Source organism: Calliphora vicina, chromosome 2 (assembly GCF_958450345.1).
Source record: "Calliphora vicina chromosome 2, idCalVici1.1, whole genome shotgun sequence".
Lineage (NCBI taxonomy): Eukaryota > Metazoa > Arthropoda > Insecta > Diptera > Calliphoridae > Calliphora > Calliphora vicina.
In genome coordinates, this window is record NC_088781.1 from 67850271 (window position 1) to 67868376 (window position 18106).

General features: G+C 27.6%; 1 protein-coding gene across 1 annotated transcript in view; it reads left to right on the forward strand.

Annotated features, from left to right (window-relative positions):
- ed (echinoid) overlaps nucleotides 1-18106 on the forward strand; it is a 253649-nt gene that overhangs the window by 134507 nt on the left and 101036 nt on the right. Inside the window, exon 3 of the mRNA XM_065502357.1 lies at nucleotides 15022-15217. Within this exon, the coding sequence (XP_065358429.1) occupies nucleotides 15022-15217 (196 nt within the window). The remainder of the gene's footprint in view (nucleotides 1-15021; nucleotides 15218-18106) is intronic.

Consider the following 18106-nt stretch of genomic DNA (forward strand, 5'->3'; position numbering starts at 1 on the left):
GTTTTTTAATAAAAAAAATTGTTTTTATAGAAACAGAAAATGTGAATAAAGATTATTATTGTCGCTAAAGGCGAATTTTGTAAATGCTACAGATTCAATTCCAAATACTCTACACCTAAAAGTATGCTATGCTAGTTTTCAATGTTGCCTTAAATGTTTATTTATAAACAATGATGTTGTTTTAAGGGGGAAAACGAACTTTTGTAGCAATTTTATGCAAATGTTTAGTTCTTACACAAAGGATTAATTATGTTAGTACCTATGATAATAAGTAATTTACAAATAATATTACTTAGCTATAATTATAACCAGGGAAACCAAAATATGCAATTGCATGTTTTTTCTGGTGAGTCTAATGAGCACATGGATAAGATATTTACACATTTCAAAACTATTTAAGAATTTTGGCATCGATTTGTTAGTGCATATTTTTGCATATTTTACCCTTAAATGCATTTTTTTGCATATATTTGTTTCAAGAGCATATTTATGTCATATTTTGCGTTTTTAGAGCATATTTTACTGTTTAATAGCATATTTTGATTTTATCAAAAACAAATTTTGTCATACTTATTTATCGCTGTTGTGTTACAGGTTTTTAAAATTCAAAATTGAAAAATATATGGCTTTTTTTAATATAAATTAATTTTAGTTCTAATTCAAACTTAACCGTTCTAAGTGTTAAAGAAATATTGTCTTTTAAATTTGTTCCTATAACATCAGTTGATGTCGAAAGAACATTTTCTATGTATAAAAATGTTTTCAGATCCAATAGACACGATTTTTATTTGAAAATGTAAGTCAATATTTTATAATATTTTGCAATAATAACCTTAATTGAAGAAGAGACTTTATATTTATATAAAATATCATCAAAAAATACCTCTCGAGGCCTTTTCATAGCTTATTGTTTTTATGTTGTATTTATTTTTTGTTATACTTGTTTTAGTTCATGTTATTTTGATTTTTTTAAATAAAAGTATATTTGTTGGTTAAAAATTATGTAAAAGTTCGTTTTTTTAGAGCATATTTTTTAAATTTTAAGAGCATATTTTAAAGTTTTTACAGCATATTTAAAGCGCTTAAAACGCTTTTTTAGAGCATATTTCCGGTTTCCCTGATTATAACTTTCTTTAATAATTATTTTACTTAGTATGTATAAAATGAGAATATTTTGCATTATAGAAACATATTGAAATTTAAAAAATTATTTATACTATGTTCGATATCACGTGAAAATCATATGTCAAAATTCATATTAAAAACAATCACTGAAATTAATTTCAAATTTATTTAAAAAATTTCCTTCAAACTAGTAATCTGTTTTTCATCCTGAAATGTTTTTTTTACAAATAAAACAATTATGTATAAATTTTAAAAAACTTTTATTTTTTTATTTTTGATGTTTTGTTTTGGCTTTTTTGTTATTTTTTACATATGTACATATTTTGTCAGTACACCACTATTGAAAATTGATGTTGCTAACATTTTTCCCTTTGTAGTTAAAAACAATTTTAAATATTTCTTTAACAACATTTATTTAGCAGTATGTTTGTTTATTGTTGATTTTATTTTATACAAATATCCAAAGTAAAAGAATTTGCATTATTATTCTTCAACATTTAAATAGACTTTGATTCAATCTATGTTCAATCTATTGACTCTGCAGGATATAACTACAGGATATTTTGTTGCTAAATTAAAAATGCTTTCAAATGCAGCAAGTACAAATATTTGAAATAAAATAAGAAAAATGCATCCACACATTTTGTATGTGAAAATGTTAAGGTCCAGCTATAATATAAATATGCTGGCTTAAGCTAGCTTAAGCAGCTGCGCGAATACATATAAAATGTATGTGACAAACTATAATGTACTTAATTAAACTGGCCGCAAATTCCGTACGGAATCAGCTGTTTTTTAAATAGAAGGCGCTGACGATTAGTTAAAAATAACCACAATTTGAAATTTTTTTTTTGTTAGTATGAAAATATTGTTCACTTCTGCTCAAATAATACATAAATATGCAAAAAGTTCGTATAAGTACATTATGACCATCTAAAAGTCTTTTTAATTTACTTATACATTTGACAGGTTTTCGTTAATTTTTGACAGATGCTTAATCTAGCTTATGCATATAATAGTTGGGCCTTTAAGCAGAATTAAATCAAATTATTTGTATATCTTTAAGAGAAGATTTTTGTTACGTTACTTGTAAAATTTCTTGAACTTTAAAATGTTTTGTAACAATTTATTGGTATGCTTTGTACCAGTGTCCTTTCCTCATTTAGATATTTAGAATTTTTGATAAAATATTTGTTATATTTTTATAGCAATTCTAGACCTATCATGACAATTCAATTTTAAAGTAATATTTTACAAAAGATAAATATGCTGAAAACGTTTTTAATTGTTAATACCTATACATTTTGTTAAAAATTAAAAAAAATTTCACATTAACCTTTTGGTTCTGGCCTCAATTGAATATCAATCTATCTTTTGTTACCCACTGTTTAAGTGCTTTTGTGCCAAATGAATAAGTGTCAATATGAAACAAAATCTAAAATCGCCTTAAGTAATTGGTAACAAACAATTGTAACTGCAGCAAAATATATGGCAAACTAATGTCAACAACATTTCGGTGACTTATTGGTTTAGAACTCAAACAAAAAACCTACTTTAACATAAATGAGTGTAAATGTTTTCATGTTAAATTCAAAAGAAATCATCAATAACATTTAACTAGTATTTAAAACAAAACAAAAGAAGTTTAAATAAATTTTTTTCTTTTAAAATAAAAATAAAAATTGAGAAAATTATATATTTTCCATTTCTTTTTGTTGCAATTTTCTCTTTCTGAATTCATTGTTGGTTGGTAATTAAGTCTGAAATCCAATTATGAAGCTTATGAAAATGCAACGAAAAAAAAGACAAAGCAGAAAAAACAACAACAACAGCCACAAACAACTAGAGTACATATTAAGTTCCCTTGTGCCAATTTGCAACATACAAAAAAAAAAAAAGAAGAAAACAAAAAAGTAGCAACTACATGCATGCACTCTGTTAAAGAACAAGCAAACCTTCCAAAGAATGAACAATCAAAACAATCATAGAGGCAGCAGTAGCTACAACAGCAATATTAGTAGTGGTACTGGTACTGGTAGCCGAGGCAATAGCAGCTGCTGCAACCAGTAAACCAGCAACAGTAACAACCAACCCACCAACATCTGTGGGGAAGGGGAGAGTGGGCTTTGGAAAGTGTTATGCAGAACGTGCAATTAACAACAATTCCCTCGACTTAAACGACGCCATGTTATTTGCCACCAAACTTACACTGACACACACACACATACATTATACATGTTAAAATATTTTACAAGAATACCCTTATATTTTACATAGAAACCTTTTGCAAACTCATATTTACATACAAACTTACAAGGATTGCCAGTTTAATTTTTACAAAAATCGGGACAATTTTCAAAATAGGTGAAAAATGGCGTTACAAAAAATTAGAAATCTGGTACCATTATTTCAATATCATATTTTCTTCCAATTCGTCTATCAGCACAATTATGAATCAAAATTCTTATTTTTAACATCGAATTTGAATAGCAAAAATGGAAAAAACTCTCGGGGAATTTTTATTCATAATAGTACTGTATATGGGCAATTCCATGTCATAGTACGTGACATTTGTGCGCCTATGGAGTGTAACAGATTTTGCAAAAATAAGAGTATCTGGAAAATAATTTGATCTTTATGTTCCATTCAGAGGATACTATATTTTAAAAAAATAATAAGTTCTTTCGAAATAATGTTGTCCAAAATATCAAGAGAAATAAGGGTATATCGCACGTGACATAAAACGGAAGTAATTTTGAGGTACATGTAGAAATATGCGAAAATTTGCGAAGCGTGAGAGGCGTTATGTTTTCTTTTAATTTCTTACACTAAACCAAATATTTTTCCTTTATAATAATAAAACGTAAAAATGCAATATCTCATAATTTTATACAGATCTTTTAAAAATGAGTACACCATTGGATTCTACTACCCAAAATTATGTTTAGGTGTATAACCCTTTTGTTGTTTCATTTAAAAAGTTAAAATTTTACTAATTGTTATTGTTTCCAAATAACTTTTATTAAATAAGGAAAATGGGCAAAATCTAAAAAAGAGGGATTTGAGATTCCCGCACAGATTCACCTTGGATTCAGTGACTGAAAGTGGGGACAATCCCGGAAATTTGGCAACACTAATACATATGTACATTTATTAAATAGAAACTCAAATATATACATACATAAATACTTAGTGACATGCATATAACACTTGAGAGTAAAAGCAGAGTATTGAGAATTTCGTTTAATCCAACATTGTATTTCAGTTCCTATGTCAAAAAAGACTTGAGAATAGAGTTCAAATATAAGTTGTACTTAAAATTCATACATTCATACATATGTATATGCACACACATTGTGTAAAGTAGTTTATTTAAGTTTTACTTAACTTACTTAAAAGTACATATGAACATCATACTCGTACATTATATACATTAGACCAGCCCTTCAAAAATAGATTTTCTTTCGATGAGCCTAATTTTGTCCTGACAACAAAATTGTATATTGTTTAAAAGTTATCTGTCTAACAAAGTATTGTATAAAACATGAATATCGAGTAGGGTTATCGATTCTTCGACATTTTTGAGAAACCAGTCGGTTTCTTCGAAAAATTGCAATTTAATACAAATTGGCAAGCAAATATCTATAAACTTGTTTGGACATAAGGTCTTTTGTTACGCACAATTAAGTTCAATTTTTTCAGAGCTTCGGTAGCATTACAATATATCTTTGGTAGCTCTAATATACATATATCTGTCTCTTTTCAACATACTTGCAACAACATTATACTCGAATTACTGTTTTTCTTATCCTTCATAAGGTTTTCCGGTAAAATTTTACGCATTTTAAAATTTAAATTTAATTTTTTCTAAAAATGAGTAGTTGATATTTTATGACTTTAATTTAATTTCAAATGTCAACAACTATGTTAGGTTTTTTTTAAAAAAAAACTATTTTCTATTTGGGCAAATATGACCCGTAGATCGTAAACGTCAGTAAATTTGAAGACCTTATGAAGGTAAAATAATCTCTTAGGAATAAGTAAAACACAGTTGAAATGCTTTGCAGTATATCGATTTTTTTTCTTTTTATAAAGCTAGACATTGAAAATCATCTTTTACTCGGTATATTTGTAGGACATATAGAAAACAAAGCATTGAGTAAGTTTTCAGGCATACCAGATCACTTGTGACATTTTCTAAATATAAAAAGTCTTCTAAAATTGTTGAAATATTTGTTTTAATTTTTTTTTTTGGATTTTGGTTATATAAAAACACACTTTTAGAAAAAACCGGCTATTCGAGGAGAAAACCCCGGTTTCTTCGATATTCGAAATGTGAGCTTTTCAAAAAAACCGAAACCGACCTTACCAAAAAAACCGGTTATAATCCGGGCCGATTACCCTAATATCGAGTGAAAAAAGGTTTTTGTATAATTTACCAACTGTTTGCAAAACTTGTGTAAACAACTATTTTCTATTAGACATTTAACATTCTCCAGAAGATAAGATTTATTTCAAACGATTAAAACATCTAGTTTTATTCATTAAAGAACAAAAAATAATAAATCCCAAGCAAATCAGTTTATTTATGGGCAGATCTAATGTACATACACGCATACACTTCCAACAATGTGAAATGGTTTCTCAAAGTTTAAAGTTTTTAACAAACTAATGACAATGCGATTGTTTTAAATTTTATTAAAATTCTCACGTAATAATTGCGTTCATTTTCACATGTATTTCATACATTGAAAACTAACAAAAACAAAGTCAGACTTAAAACTTTTCATCCACCATCATTTATATTCGTCGTGAGCCTTAAGAATCTACCAGCACCAACGTATGTAAGTACATTGTTCATAGAGATATGTGAAGTTAGCGCGGCAAAATATGTATGAATAAAATTATATGTCTTCAGTCTAGGGATGCAGTCATTTTATCATTCATATTCATGATCCTACGTATGCTTTTGGCCTTTTAAAGTGTGTTGAATTTAAAGGACTAAAGGTATATTATCAATTTATACTCGTATGCTTAGTTATTTCTCTAATGCACTTTGGTTGTTTTTCTTCTATTAATATATTTACGAAATATATACATTAGATTAAAAAATAATATTTGTTTATTTTTATAACCTTTACCATGAGTGATTGGTTGTATTTAACACAAAAACTATATTCAAGTACAATAAACTGGATATTATATTATAAGCTAAGTCAAATACAAAATATTTTGAAACAATTTTTAATATTAAAAAGCTTGCAAAAACGAGACACCGTCGAAGCCCGACTAATGACTGTACTTATCTCATCAAATCTCATCCCACCTCCTCCACCCTTTAATTACCAATTTCAACGGAAACGATTTTGTAGAAAATGTTGGAATAATTTTTTACTTATGTTGCAGTAAAAAAATATTTGTTTGTTTAGAAGTTGGTTGCATCTGGACCTAATATGAGGGCTATGATCAAATATGAACCGATATTGAAAAAACCCAGTAATATGATGTTTGCAATCATATAACTGATCAGTACAAAAAGTTGTTACAAAATCGATTGGTCGAGGACAACCTCGATTTTTGATCTATATCTGGATCACTAAGTCATTAATATAGACAATATAGATATCTAATGATACCAAAAAACAATTTTTTTTAAATTTAAAAAAAATTTTAAAATAACAATTCGAAAAAAAATTTAGTTTACCTCAAAATATTTAAAATTTATATTTTGAAGTATAAAGGGTATATAAGATTCGGTACAGCCGAATATAGCTCTCTTACTTGTTCCTTATATTTTTTATTATAAAAAAATTTTCACCGAAATAAAATTTCCCCAATTTTTTTTAACACACATTATTTTGAAGGGTATATAAGATTCGTCACAGCAGAATATAGCACCCTTACTAGTATTTTTAAGATTCAATAAATAATTTTTTCTCAAGTAACAGAAAATTGCATATTTAATATTCCTTGTTGCCAGTATTACTTTAACAAAGGGAACAGTTTCAAAACTTTAAACTGCATTCAACAATTTTCCATCAAAGAAACATTGTTGTAATTATATGTTGCATGTTGCAATTACTTTTTCCCAAACCTAAAACTAAATAAAAGTTACAAGTATTTTACAAAACATTTGCATGTTTACTCGCATATTGTTTATAAATAATTGCAACAATTATTTGTAATAAAAAAAATCCTTCATAAAACTGAATTTAATTTGAACGCATGCGGCAGTTTAGCACATTTGAAAACTTTTTTAAATGTTAATAAAATTTTCAATTGTAATCATTTAAATGAAATAAATATAAAACAAACTTGAAAATAAGCTACCGACATTAAAACTATGTTTTTCTGTTAAATTTAATATAAATGCATTAAGAGGGTATAGGATTATATGATTGTCATATACATATTTTGAAATAAAATAATTAAAACCACTGTGCATTAGGGTGGGTCAATTTGTTCGGGAGTGCAAAAAAGTGACAGGCATATAGCAAAAAACGTTATTTACAACATTGGTATCTTTGGTGACCTCCACTAAAATTTTCCGGCAAACATTTTCGTATAATATTTTAATCCTTAAATGTTCTTTTTTAAAGGACTTTTTTTTGATTTTCTCGAAAAAAGGGTCAAATTGACCTCTAAAGATTGGAGATAGAGGGTTAAGATCTTCCACAAAAATAATCCCCATAAAATTCCATGATATAACTCTGAAAATAAGAATCTCTCAGACATTTACTTACAACATTTTTTTTCAGTTAGCATAATACTCCCTTCGTTCAAAAAATTAAAAATTTCACCCTCTGTAAAAAAAAATTCAGACCAGCTGGACAATAAGTTTATTCTACAAACATGATCTACTACATGATCTGCCCTTTCAGAATTATACAGTCGTTATTCCGTTCCAATCAAAAAGTCTCAATTTGTTGGACAGCGAAATTTCTTAAACGTTTATTTTGAAGTCTCTCAGCGGGAGCTAGGTTTTGACTTTAGACCCATAGTTTCTTTGGGAAAATTTTCTCGACCAAACAAAATTTACCCACCCTACTTTGCATGGTTTAAATCTTATATTGTTTGCTAAATAAAAACAATTTAAATTGAGTTATTTACTCAATCCTTCTGAAAGCACTTATATAAATAAATAAAATATTTATTATTCATGTCTGAAATGTGTTGAATATTGTTATAAAAGAATAAATCATATAAATTTATACGAGACTCAAAATAATTTAGTTTCAATACTGTATGCACACAATCTTAAGAGCTTCTTAAATTGGTTTATAAAATAAAATTTAAAACAAATAAGTGCCATAAACTACTTGTTTTAAATTTTTAATTAAAATAATATATGTATAAGGAATTTAATATGAATTAGAGAGCAAAAGTATTAATGTACTTTAAGGAAATTATAATATTTAAATGTTTATACAGATGTTTACTAGTAAAACTATATATAAAGTTGTAGTAAATGTGACTAATAGTAAATTTATGCTATTTATAATGATTAACAGTTGCTATAGTAACTGTTAACTAATGTCAACATATTTTTTTCTTTTGCTGCTACAGGAACAAACAAAAAATTTACTTTAATATTAAAATCAAATCTTGAGAAATCAACATCAGTAAAAAAAACATTTGCTGGCATTAAAAAGTATGTAGAAAAGATTGCAAGACAAATACCAAAAAAAAAAAAAATCCTAAGTTGAAACTCCATCTAAAGCGGAAGAAAATTAAGACCAGTTTAGTTGCTTTTCTTTATATTTTTTCTTGTTGTCGTTGTTGTTTTGTTTGCCATTTTGTATTATTTAGAGCAGCGAAATGCAAACTCACACCACTACAGTTTTTAGATATTGTAGTTGTATGAGTTGAGAATTATTCTCTGGCAAAAACAAAAACAAATAGCTGAAATAATGAAATAAACAAACGTAAAAGCGTAACACAACCTGCTTCTATCAATGCTCATGCGAGACTGACTGTTTTTATACAATGTGTGTGCTTGCGTACATGTGAAAATAAAAACAAGAGAGCTCATTTGAGAGCTCACTGCAGCTCGCTGATTTAGAGATACAAGCTGCAAGAAGACAAGAAACAAAAAATTAAACAGCAACAACTAAAATATAAAATTTTATAAGTCATACAACACCAAATGAAATTGCCATTTCTTATTGTCAATGCAACAACATCCTCTCCCCTTCACCATCCAAACGCTCCTACCTCCCCACCAGTAATCAAGTCAATCTTGATATAAATGTAGTTGCCTTCTATGCACAAAGCCTGATGTTTTTTTATTTGTGTAGTTCTTTTATTCTTTTTTTTTTTGCTTCTGCTGTTGTGCTAAAGTAAAATTTATGTGGCAACTTTGTCGCGTCAAAAGATTTAAAGATTTTTATAAATTTCCATTCTTCAGCTTCAAGATAAGAAGCCGGTAAGAGGGAAGAGAGAACAAAACTAAGGAAAAGGAACAAAAAAAATGAAAAAGTGCAGTTATGTTTCAATGCATCTACATGATGGAGAGTGTGTATGCGGCAGTGTTTAACGCGTGGCATACAAGTTTTATATAGAAAATAAAAAAAAAGTTTGTTTTTTTCTACTTGCTATTGCAATTTCTGCATTTTTATTTTACGATCGTAACCAGCCACTCTATTTAACTGCTACAACTACATTTGCTACATTGAGTTGACTGAAAGTGTATGTAGTAAACTGTAGCAGACATACAATCACACACAGAAACACAAAGAGGAGACTCGCTATCAGCTACACACTACATACTTTAATGTAAAAGTATGAAATGTGTAGTTGCACAGTTGCATGAAACAGCAGATTTTCAATTTTTTTTTTCCTTTTGATTTTGGTTAAAACTGGCTTGACTATATATATACTAGACATTCATACTGCCACATTATGTCGCATACACAGTGTTATAGCCGTATTCTGCTCGTTTTGCGTATATACTCCTTCTTGTTTCTTTATGATGCGAATGACAGTAAAGGATTTAATAGGAAAACTTTTTTGCAAATTGGAAAATTATATTTGTACAACACTATCAAGGCACGAGATAAGAAGCTGGCGAATATTAAAACAAAAATCATGACGACGCTGCTGCTCGCTCTAACCATACTCCTCTGAACATGCTGCTGCTGTCTTATTTTCCTTCTTATTCTTTGATTATAATAGAGTGAGAAAAAATCACAAAATAATATTTATTTTTCTATATTATTATGTTTTTTTTTTGGGTAAGATTTTATTCTTTAGCGTTTCTTTTTTGGCATTTTTATAAATTTAAAAGACAGAAACAAAAAATTATGTAGTTTAAACGACACAGAGAGTTACAGATGAAATGCAGATTGTGACATCATGTGGAAAATAAGATTTCTTCTTTAGAAATAAATGCACAAATGTTAAATGCAATCATTTTATTCGTTTTATTGTTTCAATTCAATATTTCCAGTTTCAATTAGTACTGCTCTGGTAGGTTGCTGTAATGAATTAAAAATATCAGGTTTAACTGGATTATCATAGTTTTCAATCATGATTTTTGTTTCATAATAGTTAAATTGTATGAACATTGTTGACATTCGTATTGTTTACAGTATATTTGCAGATAGATAATGTTCGCCTATTTTTTAGGACTGAAATATGTTTAACTGTTTGCTTACTGAAAACATAACTAAAGTTTTAACTCAAAACCGAAATGAATTTACTGTTTACCCCCGATAATTTTTTTTTTTTTTTTTCAATAAATCAAATCGATTTTTGTACTTGATATAAATTTTCAATAAACCCATTTTTATTGAAATCAGTTGCAGAATTTAGAAACTGTAAATTTAATTTGTCTTTATTTTCATTATACTTATTAAACTTTTTGAAAGGTTTTTTCCTTTTTCAGTTGCAGTTTTAAGTAAGTCATTTACCTCCATTGCAAACATTATCCGATTTAAATGTGTTAAGCCTTTACCAATTTTTTCCTCTTTATAGAATTTTGCAACAATATACATTTAATGAATGTCCTTTTTGTACTTTACGTTTGTTTATGTGTGTAAATGAGAGTGTTTGCTGCTATTTACAACATCTGTAAAATAATGACATCCTTGAATGTAGAGACAAAGAAATGTACATTTGAACAGCACAAATAATTGACAGTATTAATTTAATACGATTAAGTAAAAGTACTGTGATATTTAAGCATCATAATTAATACAACTGTGTATGCATTTGTAAGGATAATGAATACACATGTGCATGTACATATTTATGCGTGTGAGTAAAAGCTTGGTAGCACACACACATTCGCTCTCTCACGCAAAATGCAATAATCATTGCTTAATGTCACATTAACGAAAATATGTTGTTTTTAATGGATGATGATATATACAACAAATAGTATATAAAAATCTTAAGCGAACATTTTTATCAGTTAAAGTATTGAGAATTTAAACATGTTTAATAAACTTAATACTTTATTGAATTGATTATGTCAGAGACTACATTTCTTTATTCCTTAAATTGAACCAGATTCTTACAAAAAAATTGTGAAAAATGTTTTTTTTTTCTCAGATACAATAGTGTGTAACATGAAACAGGTCAACGTATGAGTAATATTTATCAATCATAACAAGTATACTCATGAATAATATGTAGATATTTTCAATCATTGGATTGCAAGTATTTAAAACAGTATAATTATGATGAAGTTTCTAAAATGTTTGAATATATTTGAGAAACAATTTTATTTCTATATTTTTAAAAAAGCGGACCAAGGTATTGCAAAATTTCAAAAAAAATTAATGTTTAAAAATATTACATGTCGAAGGTACTTTGAGCCCTCATGTCGCCCCTTGATCATTTGTAGGGCTCATTTTAATAATATAAACTCGAATACTATTTGGATACTCCCATGTCAGATTTATTTCCAAAACATTTTGATTCTGCCCCATTGTGAAGTATGAATATAAAATTTATTTTTATACCCTTTACCTTCGTGAGAAGGTCATTCCGTTTGTACTTTCCACAATATAATTTTCCGCCCTATAAAGTACATATATATGTATATTGTGGATCCTTATAGATAGCGGAGTAGATTTCACCAAAAAAATTTTTTTTTTTAAAAATTTAAAAAAACAATTTTTTTAAAAATTTAAAAAAACAATTTTTTTAAAAATTTAAAAAAAAAATTATTTAAATAACAATTCGAAAATTTTTTTTCCAAAAAATGAAAAAAAACTTTTGAAAAAATAAATTTTGTTTACCTAAAAATATTTAAAATTTTTATTTTGAAGTATAATTTGGTGAAGGGTATATAAGATTCGGCACATCCGAATATAGCTCTCTTACTTGTTTTTTATCCAGCAAACATTATTGATATAAAAATATCACTAATGAATTGTCTTCTATTTTACTTAATTTTAAATGTTTATGGTTTCAACAGCATATTAAGAACGAAATTTACTCAAAAATAACTTTAGAATACCATAAATTTATCTTACACCAATATTAGTTTTATCATAAACCTTATAAAGTTATTTCTATTTGTACGCTATTATTACTGAAACCAAATGACCCTAAACATATTGTGGTAGTTACATGTACGTAATGTAATTTATCAGAAATCGCCAACAATATAAATTGTAAAATTTTATACTGATGCTTTTATATAAGTATTTACCCTTTTTTTATTGAAAAATTGTTTGAGAGAATGTATAACCTCATAAATTCCGTAAAACAGGAAATAGTTAAAATGAAAATGTATTTAAAATCACACCCAAATTGACCATTCTCAATAATGGACCACATGATAATAATAATCAGAAACCTTAGAGAGAAAGCGAGGCAGAAAGTAAAAATTAAATAAATAACTTACTTTATCATAAAGAAGCAATAAAATATACACACTTCTAAAAATGCTTACTTCCTGCTCAATATTGTGTGGGAAGTTGTTTTACCCTCTTCTAGCTTTATTTCCAATATCATCAGTTTTGTTGCTTTTAGTGAAACTTCCCTTATTTTGATTTGATTTTTCCGGTTAAATCATAAAATAAAAAGGTTTTTTTTTCTTTCTATAAATAACTTTTAAGAAAATAAGCAGTTGCATGTAAGAGCATTTTATTTTTAAGCCCAGCATCGGCTACAACTAAGGACAGGTGATTGGAATTCATAATGTGTAGCAAAATTTTTACGGTCAAGAATTTTAGCAAGCTGACTAAATAATTTCCTCTTAGTTCGCTCATTCGTTTAAATTTCTTACAACCTATTGCCAGACAAAAAAAAAAGGAATACAAAACTAAAGGACAAATAAGGATCCTTTATTTTTTCAATTGAAGGAAGGATGGGAAAAAAAAGGATTTATTTTGTCTGTAAAACTCTTCCCCTTCCATTTTGACATTTTCTCTTTGGCCCGTTTGTGCATATTCTAATTTAATATATTTTTATGTTTTCTTATTTTATTTTGTTGTACGATGTTTGATGAATTGCGAAATTGCCATTTTCATGGAGTGTTGGAGCGAAAGCTACCCATCATTCCTACTTGAATAAGAAATGAAATATTTCTAACGAAGACACAAAATACAAAAGGAACATTTTCTTTATTTTGGAAATTCCATATGCGTAATGTATTGCCATGAACAAACACACTTATAGACATGTTTGCCACCTGCCCAATAAAGTGTTTGGGAGAAAAATCTTTTGTTAAAAAAATGGAACAGGAATTTAAACCTTTTTCCCTCAGGCAGAATTTAAAGGACATTTGTTAAGAAAATATTAAAATATGAAATCAAAAGTAAAATTACAATATAGTTAACAAGATTAGACTTTAGTAAATGTTTTAAATCACTTCTTAAGTCATTCATTACCAAATAATGTATCATGGATATGGAGACACATTGCAAACATCATAATATGGTTGATTGATTATTGTTTAATAAAAATAGCTCAAGAAGTATTTATATCTTGATATATAGTATAAGTACAAGATTCGTAAATTTTTGAACCAAGTTTGCACAATTTCAATACAAAAATTCTCATGAATAAACTTAATATATTGATACTGCATAAGGATTCGTAGGATATCTAGAGGATACAAATAAGGTAGTTCAACTATCAGACGGACAGATTGACATCGTTATAGCGACATCAAATCATATGAGGATTTCGAATAGGATTTTCAGTAGAGTCACAAATGAATATTGTAGAAATCAAAAATGGAATGGCAATCTTATATATTCCTGTGATAGTGCAGCAAAGAATAGAAAATTTTGTTGTACTTACTGCAACAATAAGTAGTTTAAATTCACGAAACAATAATGTTTAAATTTTGATGTAATAGCAAATGATTTGTTTGTGAACTAATCAGGTGCCTGCAGGAGCATTTCTCAATTGCACGAATAGTTCGCCAATTGATATTCGAAAACTGTGATTTAGAGGCTACGAGCTGAATGTATAGAAACTTATAGCTTTAAGGAATTGCAAGTTCAATTGATTATTGGGTTACTCCTACTAGTGCATATGTGTGGGTGCCTATCTCTGATATTTAAATCTTGTTATTTTTTTATTTATTGTAGTTTTATGATTAAGGATTAAAATCCTTACAAAACAACCCTACTCGTCTACTAACTACAAACATTAGGATATATTAAATTGAAATTAAAATGTGTTAACAAAATGTTACCATCATCACCATCATCTTCGTCGTCGTTATCATTAAGAGATACAAAACATTTTCCATTTGGGACCAAATCATTCTAATCTAATCTATAAAATATGTTGCTATTGTTAATGTTTTTTGTTGTTACTGTTAACCTTGTCTAATAAATCTTTTGCCAAAATGAGGCAAAAAGAAAGAAAAATCAATTCGATTTGAGAAATTACTTAATAATGTGTTTTTTTTTCTATTTCTTCTTTCAGCTTTAGCTGTTCTTTCGTTTACACTGGCAGATGAATCTCTAGATACACGAGAAAATACAGATCTCACATTAAAATGTCGTTTCACAGAGCAATACGATGCTGATGATTTCACATTTTACTGGGCAAGATGGACGGCGAATCCGGCACAATTTGAAAATGTTGCCATCGGTGATGTGCAATTAAATTCAGGTTATCGGTAAGTTTTTTTTACATAAATAAATATTTCTTTTTATAGCTTTTTCTTTTATTTTATGTAATTAATTTTTGTTTTTATCTTTGTTTTGTTAATGTTCTAAAATAATTGTAAATCTAAGTCAAAGTGACAGATAATAAAGGTGCCACAAAAAGGGAATCTTAATGGAAAATCGTAATCGTTCTACTGTTACATTTTATATTTTTTTTTTATTATTTAGTTTATAAAAAAGTTACAATATAAGTTTGAGGCATTAAAGCTACGTATACACGGTTGTCATATTCTTACAATATTTTCAATAAATTGTTAACACCCATATGTTTCAACATAAATTCTCATGGTTGTGTTAACCATTTTCTGAGTTTAAGTTATAATTGTTAAACATACAATATTTATTTGCTTTCATTGACTCATTACTTTAAATTTACAATAAGATGAAATGGTTAACATGATGTACTTAGTAGTTGTAGATATTTATAAACTAGTACGGTGTAAAGCCGGGTGATATCGATCATATACCAGTGGAACTTACAAGGAAACTAATAAGTAATTATTTGTACTAAAAACAAGTAAGAGAGCTATATTCGGCTGTGCCGAATCTTATATACCCTTCACCAAATTATACTTCAAAATACAAATTTTAAATATTTTTAGGTAAACAAAATCGATTTGTTTTTTCCAAAGTTGTTTTTTTAATTTTTTGTAAAAAATAAATTTTAAAAAAATTTGTTGTTTTTTAAATTTTAAAATTTTTATTTTGTTTTTTAAATTATTTTTCGGGGTTAAAAAATTCGGGTTAAAAAATATTTTTTTCCGATTTTGACCCATTGTAGGTACAACTTACTATAATCGTTGCAAAGGTATTTGAAATATATATCATTAGATATCCATATTGTCTATATTAATGACTTAGTAATTCAGATATAGGTCAAAAATCGAGGTTGTCCTGGGTTTTTCCTCATTTGTGGACCGATTTTGCTGATTTTAAATAGAAACTTCTCGAAAGCATGTCTGACAGAATTATTGAAGATTTGGATCCCGAAGATATCTTTGGTCTTCAGAAAATTGATTTCAACAGACAGACAGACATGGCTTAATCGACTCCGCTATCTATACGGATCCAGAATATATACTTTATAGAGTCGGAAAATGATATTGTGGAAACTACAAACGGAATGACAAACTTATATATACCCTTCTCACGAAGGTGAAGGGTATAATAACTGCCCTAAAATTTAACTTTAGTTACTTAAAAACCCATCAACTTAATAAAAGAGGCTTGATTGTGTTTTATTGGAAAATCACCGCAGTCCATAAAGTTATTTTGATTTCTGTTGATGCCAAACTGATGATTAAAACCCCTAAAATATGCTATTCATTCTTTATGGGATTTTAATAATCAAAATTTTTATGGCACTGTCATAAAAAGACCTAATAAAAATTCACATTTACATTGTAATTAAGTCTATTGCCACAGTAATAAAACATTTTGTCACAAACTAAAAATTCAATTTCCCATATCATGTTCAAATGCCTGTTTCCCGTTCTCTCAGTCTCAAATAATGTCATGTTATCATTGGAAAATGTCACATTTTTTTTTTTCGTTTTTAATTCAGTTTCTTTACTGTCATTTTAGGAAAATTTGATAATAAATAAATGATGATAAATTATGCTTCGATTACGAAACTAAAGTGATAATGAGAAAAACAAAATTATACCAACCTTTTTATTACTTGATGAATTTTTGAATAAGAATTATAAATTTGTTCTTTTTGTTATGCATTTTTTGTTACATCATGTTTAAAAATTAGAAAAAATATAAGGAAAAAATATGCTAGAACTACATGAAAACAAATAAAATTCTATGATCATGCAGTTTTTTTTTTCAACTTGTGTAGTAGTAGTAATTTTTGCTCATTACTGGTTTTAGTTTTCTGTGTAGAAAGCAGAAAATCTAAAAAATATCATGCCAATATTAAACAAATAAAAAAAAAACAAATTCTTAATTAAAATTAAGTTGTAAAACAATTTAACCACAATTACTACAACTACAGCTACAGCAAGAATGTCTTTAAAGTCATTAACTTTACGCAAACTTTGCTGGTTATTTGGTAAATGACTGGCTGGCTGGCTTGGCTGGTGTGGCTTAAATGGCTGATGTTGTTGGTTTGGTTGGCAGGTTAAATGCCCGGATAGTTTTTGAGTTGACTTGGCTGTTTGGTTGGACGTTTGCTTGTTTGTTTGTTTGGCTTGCTGGCTGGCTGGCTCATTTGGCTTTAAGTAGTTGGCCTGTCTCTTGCAAACTTACCATACCGCATTAATATTTCATTTGTATGCTACAACTGCATTTAGGAATTCTTTATTTATTTTGTTTCTTGGTATTTTATTTAAAATTTTTCTTGCACAAATGAGTTTACCAGTTTACGGTTCTGTTTTAAAACGAAATAATTTATTTTCTTCTTTTTTTAATTTGTCGTTTGTTGTGTGCATAAATATTCTGAAAACCATAAATATTTTTAATAACACTACTTGTGGTTTTAGCATACTTTTACCAACTACTGTTTGTTATTTGTTTCACAATACATATCTCTAAAGAAAAATTATTGTAGTCGCTAAATAATCTCAATATCAAACTATAGTTTTTGTAGCAACAAAAAAAACAACAAATATTAATAGAAATAATAAATTTGGCAATTTTACCGCATACATAGTTGTGGTTGATAAAGGTTTCATTAAATCTTTGCACATATTTTAGGCTTAAATTAATTTAGACAAAAATAGTGCCTACTTCTAGGGAGCTTTAAATATTTCAAATACAAACATCTATGTTTTATTCAACAATAATAACAACCATTTTTCAAATTCACACCTTAGGGCTAACTAAATAAGAAT